This window comes from Austrofundulus limnaeus, unplaced genomic scaffold (assembly GCF_001266775.1).
Source record: "Austrofundulus limnaeus strain Quisiro unplaced genomic scaffold, Austrofundulus_limnaeus-1.0 Scaffold2182, whole genome shotgun sequence".
Taxonomy (NCBI): domain Eukaryota; kingdom Metazoa; phylum Chordata; class Actinopteri; order Cyprinodontiformes; family Rivulidae; genus Austrofundulus; species Austrofundulus limnaeus.
The window spans coordinates 9,491-25,530 of record NW_013954584.1 but is presented as its reverse complement, the minus strand read 5'-3'; the positions used below and the strand labels follow the sequence as shown (position 1 = coordinate 25,530).

The window sequence follows — 16,040 nt, the reverse complement described above, 5'->3', positions numbered from 1 at the left end:
ACACACACACACACACACACACACACACACACACAATTATGAGATTGATAGTTTTCAAGTTGTACAATTAATTTATTATTGATTTTATCGTATTTTCTCTGAGTCCTCAGTAGGTTTTTGAAGGAGTTTTCAGATAGTAGTTTTAGTGATCTTCATGTTTTTTTTTATTTGAGGTTTTGAGCTGGCTCCTTTTTTTAAATTTGATTTTAATTTTGTTGTTTATCTGAATTGTGTTTTGTTTTAATGTGTATTTTTTGTTGTTGGGCCCCAGGAAGAATAGTCTCTGCTGTGGTAGAGACTAATGGGGACCCTAAATAAAGATATACTACTATTATATTATTAACATTAATGAAAATATAGTAACAGTCATACCCACAATATTACAATAAATTCTGCATATTTACACATCTGGTGAAACAAATCTTTGTTTTGCTGAAACAGGCTTTACTTTCTAACTTCCTAACCAGGCAGCTGCAATAAATTAACATCAGCTAGTTTGACATTTCTTTAACAGGTGTCAGCTGATAGTTTGATGATTCAAACTGTTTTATGGAGCTTCTGGTGCTTTTAGCCTGGTAAAAATGATAAACGCTAACTACCTTTACATTTCTGTAACTCCTCAGGACAGTGCAAAACCCAGAGTATGAATTGAAAATAAAAGAATCATCCCTTTTTTCCATATTTCACTGTTTTTAAAATGAAAATCCAATGACCAAAAAGCATACCCCTGAAGTCGAGTATTTCACTTGAATCAGAAGTGGTTATGTCCATTATCTGGTTCTCACTAATACCCAGCTTCCTCAGCAATCGCTCCCATGTTTCTGCTTTAATTGGGTTTATTCTACAGGCCTACACTTTTAAAATGAAGACAAGAAGATTTTGTTCATTTTTTTATTAATTATTATTGATCTATGGATTTCAGACCTGTACATTTGGGGCTGTAGCTTTAAATGTTTTCCTTCCTGTCCAAGTGTTAAAATACACCTGTAGGGCTCACGAGACGAGCTGAAGACGAATCAGTGACTCTGTTTGGAGAAAAGATTTAAACTCAATCAACAACGTCAACATAGACACACTTGTGCTCCTTCAGGCTCCTCAGGTAGGCGAAGCTCTTCCCACATTTGTCGCACGTGTGCGGTTTTTTGCCGGTGTGGGTCTGTTGGTGGGCCTTCAGGCTGCTGCGTTGGTTGAAGCTAAAGCCACAGGTGTTGCAGCTGTACGGCTTCTCTCCCGTGTGGATCCGCTGGTGTCTGGCCATGTTGCCAGGGTGGTTAAAACATTTCCCGCAGATGCTGCATTTGAATGGTTTGGCTCCGGAATGGACCACCTGTTGGAGGACAAGCGGTTAGATAAAACTTGCATCAGATGTGAGTGATGATAAAATCCAGCTACGAGTTGTGTGAAGCTTATATTAAATAATAAATATGGTACGTTCTTATAACACTCTTATTTGGTATGAGAAAAGTGGTTAAAACAAAATGAGACACTGACACATTATTTTCAAAGATCCCATGGCGCTAACAGTTATAACTGTTAGAAATCATTGCACAATTTCACCAGATCTGGTAGCATTTGTGTGTTGAGGATGGCTGTCAGTTACTGACCTGCCAAATTTTAGCTTATAATCTGTAAAACTGACTGAAGAATGGCTTTTTTGTTAAATTGGCCACAGCTAATTAGCTGTGTCAGCCATCTTTAATTTGGTCGACTCCAAAAACTGTCAGGTGATATTTCTGATCATTTGAAAAGGCCAAAAAATAAATAAATAAAATAAAATTCAAATTACAGCCCTTTTTCTTTGGTTGACAAAAAGCTGTGACATCACTGTGTGAAAGAATGAAACTGAGATATGGTTAAAAAGTAACTAAACCCCACAATAAAAAATTATTTTCAGATAAACTAAATTGGGCTTTTAGTGTATTAGTTATATTTGATTTAATTTCAATTGTACTTTATTAATCCCAAAAAGAAATTAAATGTAACTAATAATATCCTGGTTCATTTCAGGGTTGGGTATCGATTCAGATTTCCCAAATCAATTCGATTCAATTCCCAATTCATGACGAGTCTCGATTCAGTTTGATTGATTTTTAAATTAGTTAAGGATATCAAGCAGTAACACAATTATTTTGATATAGAAGACATTCTCAAAGGAAATAATTATGCAAATAGTAGAAACTAATTCTAACTTGGTGCATTGTTAAATTATAAACATTAAGGGCAAACTTGTAAATTGTAGTTTAATCTTGAAACAAAACTGACTCAAGTTTCAAAGGGTTTAAACTAAAAAGGAATTGCAAGAGGAAGTGTTGTTGGATACATTACTTTTCTAAGAAACTAAGAATAATTTTCTTGATCACTAAGAAGTGATGGAATAAGGTTACAGGAGAAGAGGTGGTATATTGTTCTGCATACTCTTTTGAGTGTGTGAAAAATGTATATTTGTAATGTTTCTGTGAGCTTCTGTTCAATAAAACTTATTAACGAGAAGAAAGAAAAAAAAAAAGAGTACTTCAGCTAAAACACTCCATCACTGTGAATTACATTAAGATGTTTCTTAAATTTAAAAATAATATTAGTAAAAAAAATTTATACATGCTGAGGAGAACTGTTTCAGTCAGATATTTACATACAGTAGTTTTGGTTTGAGCACCTGAACGAGCTGCTTGAAGGCCGCTTTGTTTCCTGCTACTGCGTCTGAGCACAAATCTTTGCAAACAAAAGTTGTCATGGCCTCTGTTTTCATAAAGTTCAGCTGAGAATTATCTGGTAATGTTAGTGATTCCTTTGTTTCTTTTGTTTTGCCCCAGACAACTTGTTGTCGGGAGCTAACGTTAGCGCTAAACGTCAACCGGATGTAAACCTACGGCAAGCCAAGAGTGACACACAACATGGAATCGTGCAGCTTCGTTGCACACAACACCCATGGGGAAAAATCGATCTCATGACTTATGAATCGGTTTTCCCAAATTTGAACGAAAATCAATCCAGATAGATTAAACTAATTTTTTTTAACCCAGCCGGAGTTCCTTTAAGAGTTGTTACGGATACTGACGGCAGGAAGAATCTCCTGTAGCGGTCCATCTTACAGTGGATCTGATGAAGCCTTGACTAAAGACACTGTTGTAGTGTGACAGTCTGATGAAGAGGAAACTTGGGGTTGTTCATTATATGGTCAGAAAGCTCTGGCTGGGTTCTTGTTAAAGCTTGGAGTTCATCCAACTTGTTCCCCATGATCTCCCATTGGGCTTCATGATTGATGGAAGAGATGGTTTGAACTTCCTCCTTCTCTCCTCTTTGCTCCTACTCTGCATCCACGGCGCCTCCTTTTCAACTAATCTGGGATTCATAGTAGTTGAGCTTTTGAGTTGTTAATCAGCTGCTCCCGGTTATAACAAAGTACCTTGTTGCTAAAGCTAAATAGGTGTTAGCAAAATTCCTTCCAGCTCCATAGCATCTAATAGCGGAGGGATTTCTGTGCAAACTGACATTTTTTGTGACATTTATCTTAGTGCTTCCCTCTGTGGGTTGAACTGTGGTATTGCAGTTGAATTTTTTTCTATTGGTTAATAAAAATAATAACTAAAAGCTCAGTTTTTTTTAACACGTTACTAAAATCTGTAATCCCTCCAGCTGATAATTTCAGATTTATTTGTTGTGACTGAGTCTTAATTAAAAAAAAAAAAAACCAACCTCATGTTTTTTAAGGCTGCACTGATGCAAGAACCTGCGACCACAGATCTTGCAGGCATACGGTTTCTCTCCGCTGTGCATCCTCTGGTGGATCTTCAGGTAGCCTTGAGAAGTGAAGCTCTTCCCGCAGGTTCTGCAGCTGTATGGTCTGTCCACGGTGTGCTGCTGCTGGTGCTGGCGCATCACCGTGATGGAAAGGAGCTCTTGGCCGCAGCTCACGCACGTGCATGGAAAGGTGTGTGCGTGCGTCTGGAGGTGCTGGCGCAGAGACGAGGCAGACGTCATCACGGCGCCGCATACGACGCAGGGCAGCTCCCGCTTGGAGTGAGAGAGCCTCTGGTGCAGGCTCATGGATCCCTTACTCGTGAAGGATTTGCCGCAGATCTCGCAGGTGAAGGGACGCGCACCGTCGCCTCTCCGCTGGGGGACGTTCTGCTCCGAGTGACACTTCCTTTGGTGCGACCTCAGGACACCTATCTGCCTGAAGGATTTGCCGCAGACCTCGCAGACGTAGGGGCGCTCGCCGGTGTGTGTCCGCTGGTGGCTCTTCAGAGTGTCCCTCTGGTTGAAGCTTCTGCCACATGTCTCGCATTTGTAGGGTTTTTCCCCTGTGTGTATGAGCAGGTGGCGCCGCAGGTTACACGCCGAGGTGAAGCTTTTGTTGCAGTGCGAGCAGTCGAAGCCGCGCTCCCCGGTGTGGCTCCTCTGATGCATCTTCAGACGGTACGGTTGATGAAACCTTTTGTCGCACTGGTCGCACTCATGTGGACGCACGTTGTCGTGGAGCTGCCGGTGGGTTCTCATCAGTGACATCTGAGTGAAACCTTTCCCACAGACGTCACAGACGTGTGGCCTTTCTCCTAAAGTTAAAAAAACAAACAATGAAATGATGATTGTGCGAATTCTAATATTTAAAATATTAAATTGAAGTTAAAGCTGATTCTAGCTGCTAGATGTCTTTGGAATAAAAACTTGCCCGTGTGAAGCAACATGTGATTCTTGAGGCTCTGCTGGTAATAAAAATTCTTTCCACACTGAGAGCAGTCGTAGGTTTGTTCTTCTTCGGTCTTGTGGACGACGTGGTGAGTTTTCTCCTCCTGGACTTGACTTCCTGTTTCTGCTACGACACACAGCCTGGTCTTTGGGAGGAGTGTGGATTTGGTGGTGAGAAATGGGCCACACTCAGCTGGACTTTCTGGTTCCTCCTGACAGAAATCAGAATCGATAACTGTTTAATTTTCCTCCCCTAACAGGTTTAGGCAGCAAAACACAGAAACAAGATAAAAATCTTCATTTTTATCTTCACTCAGAACCAACAACATGAATGATTTTAGGGACTGTAGATGTTTTTACAAGATGAAAGGCAAATTCAAATTAAAAAATACAATTAGTGAAAGAGTCCAACCTTGTAGTCTGGGACATCATCATCGTCGTTGCCAGTGTTGGAGTCATCCTGAAACTGATCAGGACCAGAAGAGGCCTGGATGACCTCCAGATCCTCTTCTTTTATTACAACGAGCTGCGGGCTGTCCTGGGACACAATAAAGAGACAAATTCAGCTAAAAAAATTAATCATTTAAACATTAGGGGCGTAAATCAACACATTTATCGCGATACGTAGGGCTAGGTGGTATGACCTCAAATTCAAATCATGGAATAAATTGAATCTCTTCACAGTAACGGTATATATCGTGGTAGAAAATTATCATTAAAAGTAAAGATAATGCAATTTTTAGAGCATTAATTTAGTGGAAAACTGTAACCATAATCAAACCCAGCATTTTTGCTGCAGTGCAAATGAACATACCAGAAGAACAAAAATTTTTTTTTATATAAATTGCAAAACGGTTTCAACCACAGACAAAAACGTTTCTCAAATTTTCAACAATATCAAAATAAAGTGGATGTTATAACCAGTACTTAAGTAAAATTAGTCATTTAGACATAAAAACATTCAAAGTTGTCTAAAATGTTATAGTGTGATATAGTGTAGGGCAGTGTTTCCCAAAGTTGGGGTCGGGACCCAAAGTGGGGTCCCGAAACATCAAGGTGGGGTCCTGAAAAGATTTTCTGAATTAATTACATTTTTACCTTAGTTGTTACAAAGGAGTGAGGTTAGTGTATTTAAAATGGATAAATGTAGTATAAAAATATTGTTACTATGCCCATGTTTAGTTGACCTGATACAAATATTTATCATCCAGAAATAGTTGTGGGCACAGGTCTCTGCTACTGTTATTTTGTGGGTCAAAAGCTGAAAAGTTTGGGAACCACTGCACTTTGGTTCCCAAAGTTGGGCTTGGGACCCAATTATGGGTCATGAAGCACCTTGGATAATCTCCAGAAATCAATTTAAAGGGTAATAAAATAATTGATGATGTAATATTTCCCTATAATTATTACAAAAACACAAAATAAGTATAAATAAGTATTTATATTTGTGTACAAGCTGTTTAGATCGTCAAAAGGCCTGTGTTTTTAGGGTTATTAATGAAGTTCGTGTACTCAGACCAGTAATATTTGGGGTCACAAGTTTTTGCCATGAATATTTTGTGGGTCAGAAGACAAAAAGTTTGGGAACCACTGGTGTAGGGCACATGTGTCAAACACAAGGCCTTCAAATGTCTGGTATTCAAGACCAAAGCTTGATGTTTGCTGTTCCATTTTAAGTGCTGGATTGATAAACAGTTAAGCTCGGACGCGTGCTGCTCACAGATAAGTGTACTGTAGTGATTTTGTTTGATGGTGTAAATAAATGACCGCATTAATTGAAGGATCAAATCGGAACTCACTGAGAAAGTCACTTTTTGTGTCGTTTCATTCACTTCAGCACGAAGGAGAAATTCACAGAAAATAAAAAAAGATGCCTTGCTAAATAACTTCCTTATGACCTTCGTTATAAGAGGGTGTAAGTTCATTACAATACAGTATTTCTTTATCACAAAATCTTTCACGATATGATTTTGATTCAGTTCACAAGTCTGCGATCAATATGATGCAATAACATTTACCCTTCTAACATAAATAATTGTGTTCAGTGAACATATATGATGACAATATGGATCATTTTTTTCATCTTGTACCGATGTAATTAAATCAATCCTATAAACGTTACAGCAGCAGAGTATTTTGAGGCCTAGACAGGCACTGTTTGGTCAGCAGAGCCCTCCTGTGTTCCAGATAAATATTCAGATGCATTTTATCGTGGAGACGATGGAGGGTTTGTTGGTTTTTTAGGTGAACAAGGAGCAAAAAATAGTGATGAGTTTAATTTTACATGATAAATTCTGCCTCTCCACAGGTGAATTACAGGAAACCGCTTCAGTCCACGATCAACAGAAGCCACAGCTGTAAGAAACACAAAAAGCTTGAGTTATCTCGAGAAGTTAAATGTTTGATCCCAGTAAAGAGGAGCTCCTCACCTCTGCAGCTCTTCCTCTCTGAAGAATCGTTACTCTGAGCTGCTTCATCTCTGTCCATCATGACGCTCGTCTCATCTGTCAGAACCTCCACCTCCGCCTGGACTCCTCCGCTGCCCCCCAGCACCAGCTCTGTCTCCACCCCCTTCAGGTCCTCCGTCTCAGCTGCCCCCTGAAAAACCAAGTCAGAGTCAGGATCTGAACCGGGTGAATCCAGATCAGAGGAAACAGACGAGCAGTTTCAGGTTTACTTCCAGCCGCGGCGCAGATGAACACTCGCTGAACAGCTGGCAGATCTTCACCAACACTTCCTGAGCCAAGACCATCATGAAGGAGCTGAACTGCATCAGCTGAGGAAACAGACAGACAGCTGAAAGAAACGAGCTGAAAACAGCAACGAGGCTTGTTGTGAAAAGAACATTAAATCTTAATGAAAATATGCTATTCTTAAAAAAAAAACCTCTTTAAAGCCTGCTGTAGCAATACTTAGCTTTTAGCTACCATTCTGCTAATTTTAGCATGCATCAAATATGTCAATAAATGTCGTTTTTTATATATATTTTTTTAGCTTTAAACTAAACTTTTGCTGTTTTCAAGCTAGACCTTTGCTACTTTATGCTAGCATTTAGGTAATTTTAGGTTTAACTAGCCTTTGGACTAATTTGACCTCTCATTTGAATAAATTTATCTTTTGGCCTTAAACTATAGCTATTCAGATTGCTGATTTCAGTTAGCCTCTTGCTATTTATATATTATAGCTAACTCTTTTTTTTTTTTTTTTTACTCTTGACATTAGTGTTTTTACACTACTGATTTTTAGCTTCTGCTTCTTGGTGGTTAATTATACTTTTGATAATTTTAGATGTAACTAGCCTTTAACTTGAGCTTTTATCTCATGTCATTATTTTTTAGCTTTTAGCTAGTGTTTGTTATTTTAGATTTTCTACTTGTGTTTGGCTTTTAGCTAGTAATTTGCTTCTTTTAGACAGCCTTTTGCCATGGCTTAAAGCTAGTGTTTACATATTTAGCCACCATTTACTTACTTTTAGCTTGCAGCTGCATTTTAGCTCTTTTTAGTTCTTTGATCCGCAGTTTGGACTCTTCTCTCAGAACCGACACGGATTAACGTACCTTCTCGTTCGGGGATTCTCGTGTGTTTTCGGTTCCACACGGTGGTAGAGTCACTTCGGTTCCAGTTTTCTCGGAACCGCCGATGATTTTCGACATTTCAGACACAGTTTCCGTCACCATGATGTTCAAAATGGCGCAAACTTGCGCCTCCAGGTCCGACATGCTGACGGTTCGGTGTCCAGCTCTGACGGTTCAACACTTTATTTATTAATTACTAGAACTTGACAACTTTAGCTCAGAAACACTGTGGTTGGTGTAAAACAAAGCTCCAGTTCACATATTATGTTTCCGGGTTCGTGCGTTTCAAAATAAAACGCTACTCAGCACTGATTTTAGATTACGCTCAATATAAAAACTGTACTGATGTAGAAAAACACTACTTTTAATTAAAAAACTGCTCAGAATTTAGACCGCGTTGTGTAGTTATTGGGTGTTTTCAGAATGTTTTGATAAAAAACGCTGACATATTGACCTAGTTTTATTGTGAAAGTGTTCACTGGAAGCAGTAGACTTCTTCTTCTTCTTCTTCGGTTTTTATTGGCGGGTGACATCTAACGTTAAGATGTATTATCGCCATCTACTGTACTGGAGTGTGGACCAGAGTATCTCTAAATTCTCATAAATAATCCTGTTTCCGTCAAAAAAAAAAAATAACTGCTTTATTTATTTTATGTTTATTTAATATCTTATTTAATTTTAATGTCTCTATATCATATTTCATAATTTCTCGTTTTAGCTTCTCTCTACTTGATGCATATTTTTCACAATGAATTATTACATGTTCTACTGTTTCCATATCCCTACCACACTCACAACTACCTGTTGGATGTTTCCCTATCAAATGTAATGTTTTATTTAATCCGGTATGTCCAATCCTCAATCTTGTCATTAATACTTGTTCTTTTGGGTTTTTTTTCCAATTATTTCCATATTTCCTACTTTCTTTTGTAAATTAAATAAATGACGACCTTTATTTCCTTCCTCCCATAATTGTTGCCATTCAGACTTAATTTTTCTCTTAATAACTGATTTTATTTCAGATTTAGAATAAGCTATTTCCATAATTTCCTTTTGTTTTAACGAGTGGAAGCAGTAGACCGTTATTGACCTGGTTTTTACAGCATGGTGTTTTTTGACACTGTTCTCTGTTGGCCAGAGAACAAACTGCAACATAAAACTTGTTTGGTTTGAAACTATTGTTGTTCAAGGAGTTTTAGGTATTTTTAAGATTATTATTAGTTATAATTAAATTTAGGCAAAATACACTTATATTTTTAAATGGTTTTAAAGAGTATAAAATTAAATTCTTTAAACGTAAGTAAGATCTATTAATGAGATATACTGTATTTCAGGGGTTCTGGAGAGAAATGTAGTGGTATAAAAAGTAAACTGTTTTCATAAAAATCAAGTAAAGTACAAATTCTCAAAAACTGTACTTAAGTACAGTACTCAAGTAAATTTACCCACCTCTGATGGAAACACAAAAATGGGAATAACTCAGTCAATTTTACAGCTACTGAGCTAAAGTTCGATGTGGTGGTAGCTGAGAGTCATCCTCAACACAAACTTTGAAATTTCATTTGGTTTTCAAGATTTTACCAAAACAAATTAACAAATAAGATGTAAGAAAAATACTTATTTTACAATTCAAAGTAAACCCTTTTCAGGCAGATTTTGTCAAATTAAATCTCAACATTTAGCTTCTGCTCTCAGTTCAGTTCAGATTTTCTGGTGTTTTGCAGGTGACCTGATAATTTCAGGACTCTTTGCTCCCTGACGCTTTCTCGTACTACTCGTTGCATTTATGCTTCTTGAGCAGCCTGGAGTCTGAGAACCCGAGTCCGCAGCTGCTGCAAGAGAGCGGTCTCTCCCCCGTGTGCACCTGCATGTGAAACTTCACGTGTCCGAGCTGCCGGAAGCGAACGCCGCAGACCTCGCACTCGTACGGCTTCTCCCCCGTGTGGATCCGCAGGTGTCGTAGGTAGTTTGTGTAGATCCTGAAGGTCTTTCCGCACTGCTCACACTTGTGCGGTTTCTCTCCAGAGTGCTGCAGGCTGTGAGACACGAGCGCCTGACGAATGATGAACCGCTCTCCACAGACGTCACAGGCGAATGGCCGTTCTCCCGAATGAATTCGGAGGTGGTATTGGTAGGTGGCCTTGTAGAAGAAGGACCTGCCGCACTGGCTGCAGGTGTGCTTCCTGTCACCTGTGTGGATCAACTCGTGTTTCTTCAGCGATGCTGCTGAGTCGAAGCTTTTGTGGCAGCTGCCGCAGCTGAACGGCGTCACGTTAACGATCGTTTTGTCTCGTCTGTAGATGACTCTGCGATCGGCTCGCTCTCGAGGTCGCTTCCTGAAACCCCTCTTCTCGTCATGAGCAACTCTCTGGTGTTTCTGCAGCTGGCAGTTGTACAGAAAAGTCTTTCCACAGAGGTCACACATGAACGCCTTCGTAGCTCCGTGCAGAAGCATGTGAGCTTTCAGCTTGTTGTCCTGCATGAAGCGCTTCCCGCAGACCTTACAGGCTAACGGTTTTTCTCCCGTGTGAATGCGGATGTGTCTCCTCAAGTTCTGCCGGAGGGTGAAGCCGGCTCCACAGGTCTCACAGGTAAACAGTTTCCCTCTGTGGACAGCCTGGTGCGTCCGCAGCGACCTCCTCCCTGTGAAGGTTTTCCCACACACAGGACATCGGTATGGGTTCTCCCCGGTGTGGACGCTCCGGTGGCACTGCAGGCTGATGGTGTTCCTGAAGCTCTCCCCGCACTCTGAGCACTTGTGCGGTTTCTCCACCAGGTGCACGGCCCGGTGAGCCTGCAGGTTGTGTTTGGTTTTGAAGGCCTTCCCGCAGGCGGAGCAGCCAAACGGCCTCGTGTCCGAGTGCACCAGCTGGTGGGTCTTCAGGCACGCTTTGGTTCTGAAAGTCTTCTCGCAGAGCCGGCAGGGAAACGCCGCCTGTTTCTTTTCTTCATGTCGCAGCAGGTGGAGCTCGAAGGTTTGGGCGTTGGTGAATCTTCGGGGGCACTGGTCGCAGGCGAACGGCCTCCGGTCTCTGTGGACGTTCATGTGCTTCATCAGGTGAAACTGACGGGTAAAAGTCTTCTCACAAACCTCACAAACAAACACTTTCCCCGCGGTTCTGACCACAGATTCGGGTGGGTTTTGGAGCTCGGGGGCGTTCGTTACGGCAAAATCCTGAGCCGAGTCTGGACGAGGGGAGGAAAGATAAAATATTTAAATAAAATTTTGCACAGTTTTCTATGCTGCTGCAGCAGAACTGTTCCCAGATTTATTTCCTGTAGGATGATGCTTAGGGCTGTGTATTGGCAAGAATTTGGCGATACGATACATATCATGACAGAGGGGTCACGATACGATATATCCCGATATATTGCGATACTGTAAGCAAGGCAACATATTGCGATTTTTTTGTCCAAAAATTCTGTTAAATAGAAACCTTTTACTGAAAAAAAAAAAAAGAAAAGCTAATGTTTACTTACAATGCTAATGCTACTCTTACTCTCTGGCGCTCAAGAGGTAGAGGAGCCAAATGGCTGGCTCACTGCTGCCAACTAGTGGTCAGAGGCTGAACTACAACATAAAAATGAACGGTTGGCAGGAAAGTTGACATTTTAAACCTTAATAAAAAAATCGATACAGGGCTTTAGAATATCGATACAGTATCGGGAAATGAAATATCGTGATATTTCAGTGTATCAATATTTTCTTACACCCCTAATGATACTGAATATTTTCAAAAACATAAGAGATTCTCACCTTGTTCATTTGCTGGAGACAAAATCTCTTCGTCCAATGTCTCCCCACCGTCTGAATGAGAAATAAAACTAGTCAAAGCTGAAATCAGTTAAAAAGCAGCTGGAGTTCAGCTCAGAGTGATTATTTGTGACAAAACTGAATGAAAATAAAGTTTCTAGATTTTATGAAAATATTTATTTGCAGAATAACAACAGCTTTTATTAATCTAAATTGTATTTATTTTCTGCCTGAAGTCGATGGTGGGTCTGCTCACCTGGTCCCTGGCCAGCAGCAGGTGAGGTCTGGTGGTCTCCCTCTGAGGCTCTGTTGGAGTTTATGGTTAGCTTTCCGAGCGGCTTCAGGGTGAAGACCAGCCCGCTGTCCTGGAACAGCACGGGGCAGCCGCTCAGGACGTTTTCCCTCCACAGGTTTGACCTCTGCAGACTCTCTGTGGCGGTCTTCAGCTCGCTCTCCAGCCGTCCCACTCGGGTCTTCAAAGCGGCGTTCTCGGCGATCAGCTGAGAGAAAACGCCACCGATTGTTCTGGTCGCCTCTCGTGCCAACAAACCCACCACGCTGTCAAAATCAGGCTGCAAACATTTAAACAGGAAAAGTAGCATAGCAATTATATTTTTTGGTAATTATTATATAACTTATTTATAGAAGAGAGGTAAAATTATTATTACTGATTATTGGTTTGGTCTTCCTTTAAATATTACTGCGAGCTTTAAAATAAGGAAACAGAAGAAGTGAAGTGAACGGAAACAAGTTTTTACTTCTTCCCATTCTTTTTTAAATGTTTGTTATCTTGTTTATTTTTAATTCTAATTTTTTATACATGTTTGACAAAACTAACTGATGCATCTTTGTTTTATAAGGAGGTATAATCTCCTGAAATATAATGAATTAAAATGAAAAAAACTAAATGAAGCATTTAAGTATAAATGTCAGGTATTTGAGTGGTTAAAAATGCAACTGAAATTAAATCTAATTATTATTATTATTTTTTTTTTTTACAAAAAAACAAACAAAAAAAGAACAAAAACTTTGGATTATTGAGAGAAGCATTTGAGAGAAAAAAAATGAGATTATTATTGAGAGAAAAAAGGTGCTGCATCAAGATTTTTGCACAATAAGGATACAGAACAACAATATGTACGGGTATTTTTTATTTCAATATTTAATAAACAAAAAAAATGTATATTGTTTTATTTAATAGGTGTTAACAGCTGTTGCCATATTCTGTAACATTAATGTGTTTTGACAGCAGAGGGCGCTGTTGCCTCTGTCTCAAAGAACACCGCTACGCAAATTGCGTTTATTATTTTTTATTATATTAACACAACAAAAGTTTAGGCTAGCTTTTCGTTTCGTTTGTTAAAAAGCAACAATAGTGTCAACACTAACAATATTGTAATTTTGGCCACAAAATTAAGCAATTTTGCACATAAATTTAGATTTATCGCAATGTTTAATGCTCCGTAACATACGCCATTGGCGTAGTGTACTATTCTTTAAAAGTAGCTGAAGCTGACCAAAACAATGAACATACGTATATACGGTGTACCTCATTGTATCAAAGATAGTCACAAAATAATGAAAGTCAGTACATTATTATTATTTTAATAAAGTAAATTTATGATTAAAATATAAATACAAACTTTACAGTAACATGTATGAGTCAATAACATGATTTCTAACGTTTTGTCACATTGATGCGTCCGCCATGTTTGTTTCACGTCGCTCCGCTCGAGGCTTCATTCCGTGGGGTCAATCTCCTTTATTTACAGTCTCTGATCCAGTTAATGAACCTGGTTTTCTGTTCAAAACCGATCAAAGGAGCTAACTCACCCTGCGGTCCAATGTTAGCTTCTTTTCTTCATCGGAACCTCCGGTCACATCGACCGCTGCCTCTACGAGCGTCTTCAAAACAGATTTTATTTCTGAGCAAAACACGGAACTTCCTGACATTTTAAGGTTTAATTTCTAAAAACAAACAAAATCGCCTTTCATTTGCTCCGGAAACGGAATTACCAGTGTGAACTTTTCAAAATAAAAGTCACAGTTGCTCCTCTCCACCGAACGTTTTTTAATTACAAAATAAGAGGAAAAATATACAGAAAATCATATAAAATATGAACTTTATTTTAATTTCTGTTCGAAAAAAAATTATTAATGGAATTCGGTGGGATTAAAGCACAAAAACTAAATCTAAAATAAAATTCAGCATCAAATCATTTCAGAACAAAATCCTGCCTCTAAAACACATCTACAAATAATGAATTAATTTTAAATAGTTTTGTTTATGCTTTGGTCGCATTTTTTAAAAATAACTACAGATTTCAGGATGAGCAAAATAGATTTTTCTTACAGGTTTGAGAAACAAACAAAAAGCAAACCTCAGCTGACATTAGCTGCAAACGCTCCTCTTATTAAACATTAAATCCGTTACACAACAAGAATGACGAGTAACAGAAATGAACATGAAACTTTTTTAGTTTGTTTTAATGACAGCGAAAACTCCTGTTTTTAAATCGGACATCTTGATAATTTAGCACATCGGCTAAACAAGCCAACTTGTTTTTGAGTCGCTTACTTTGAGCGAGGCTGTAAATTTAAAGCTACTCATTCAAAAGAGTTTAGCTGCAAAACTTCTACTTCACCATTTTTAACTTATCTGCATGTTTTATTTAACAAATCTGAGACAAAATTTCCTACAGATTTTTCATTTTGAGACATGTAACCATTACTATTAGAAAAATATTGAGCCTATATTTTTATTTTATGTTTTTTTTCCTTTCATTGCAATGAGCTCAGTTCGTCGTCCTTACGAGGCGTCGCAGCTGTGCTTCTTGTACTGCCTTGAGTCGGAGAAGCCCCGCCCACACTGCTGACACGAGTACAGCTTCTGGCCCGTGTGGATCTGCAGGTGGGACTTGAGCTGGTTGGACTGGTGGAACTTCTTCTGGCAGAACGTGCACTGGAAGGGCTTCTCCCCGGTGTGGATGCGCACGTGCCGGTAGAAGTTCCCGTCCGTGCGGAAGGCCTTGCCGCACTGCTCGCACTTGTACGGCTTCTCGCCCGTGTGGATGCGCTCGTGCTGCTTCAGGCTGGCGGCGTGGAAGAAGCGCTTCCCGCACACGTCGCAGACGAAGGGCTTCTCGCCCGAGTGGCTGCGCTGGTGGTAGCTGAAGGAGTACTTGTTGTGGAAGGCCTTGCCGCAGATGCCGCACTGGAACTCCTTGTGCTCGCTGTGGCCCTTCTCGTGGATCTTCAGGGAGCAGGCGGCGCTGAAACCCTTCAGGCAGACCTTGCAGCTGAAGGGTTTCACCAGCGACTTGCTCTGCCGCCTGGTCTGGAGCAGAGCGTCGGGGTCCTGGGACTTGTCGGCGTGCACGTAGCGCTGGTGGATCTGCAGCCGGCAGTTGAAGAGGAAGGTCTTCCCGCAGAGGTCGCACATGAACGGCTTCCTGGCGCCGTGGATCAGCATGTGGGACTTGAGCTTGTTGTTGTCCGAGAAGCTCTGGTTGCAGTCCTGACAGGTGAACGGTTTCTCTCCCGTGTGAATGCGCAGGTGCCTCTTCAGGTTGTTGTTGAGGTTGAACCTGAGGACAAAAAACAAAAGAAACTAGACATGGGTTTTTACAATGTAAAAACAAGTGTGCATTGCCATGTAGCATATCACTGCAGCATGGCTTTGCCTGCAGCAGTGGACTTGCATAATGAACTGTGACCAAGTACAAATATGTTTTCTACACCAGCTTGTGCTTGTCAAGTCAGCAGGTGTTCGTAACGAGGGTAATTGTGTGACAATATGAAGTTTGTAGAGATTTTCTGTTAAAGTTGCGTTAGCTGGGTTTTGAACCCTGTTCTCCCACATGAAAGTCCATGACATTGAGAATCAGACCAATGGAGCTGTAGCCAAGGTTGGTGCCAGGGGTTGGTTTTTATGTCTGCAGAAAGAGGCCACATTGCCAATACAATTATTGACACTAAACTGCATAATATTACAACAATAGAGTAGTATTAAGACAACATTATAG

The 16,040-nt window shown here is 40.0% G+C and overlaps 2 protein-coding genes across 2 annotated transcripts in view; both read right to left on the bottom strand.

The window, feature by feature from the left end:
- Positions 1–877: 877 nt before the first annotated feature.
- The window catches only part of LOC106537213 (uncharacterized), a 19,905-nt gene continuing 4,742 nt past the window's right edge, over positions 878–16,040 (bottom strand). Inside the window, exons 5-16 of the mRNA XM_014034593.1 lie at positions 14,829–15,602; positions 12,272–12,573; positions 10,037–11,447; positions 9,707–9,712; positions 8,244–8,427; positions 7,364–7,462; positions 7,116–7,284; positions 6,971–7,041; positions 5,099–5,224; positions 4,670–4,898; positions 3,694–4,553; positions 878–1,327 (exon numbers count right to left, since the gene is read on the bottom strand). Of these exons, the coding sequence (XP_013890047.1) occupies positions 1,049–1,327; positions 3,694–4,553; positions 4,670–4,898; positions 5,099–5,224; positions 6,971–7,041; positions 7,116–7,284; positions 7,364–7,462; positions 8,244–8,427; positions 9,707–9,712; positions 10,037–11,447; positions 12,272–12,573; positions 14,829–15,602 (4,510 nt within the window). The 3' untranslated portion in view covers positions 878–1,048. The remainder of the gene's footprint in view (positions 1,328–3,693; positions 4,554–4,669; positions 4,899–5,098; positions 5,225–6,970; positions 7,042–7,115; positions 7,285–7,363; positions 7,463–8,243; positions 8,428–9,706; positions 9,713–10,036; positions 11,448–12,271; positions 12,574–14,828; positions 15,603–16,040) is intronic.
- On the bottom strand, positions 9,833–14,425 carry LOC106537215 (zinc finger protein 708; the record flags this gene model as incomplete). The annotated part of the gene is given in 4 exon segments (XM_014034596.1): positions 9,833–11,447; positions 12,019–12,069; positions 12,272–12,587; positions 13,849–14,425. Coding segments are annotated over 4 exon segments (1,902 nt in total). The 3' UTR covers positions 9,833–10,032.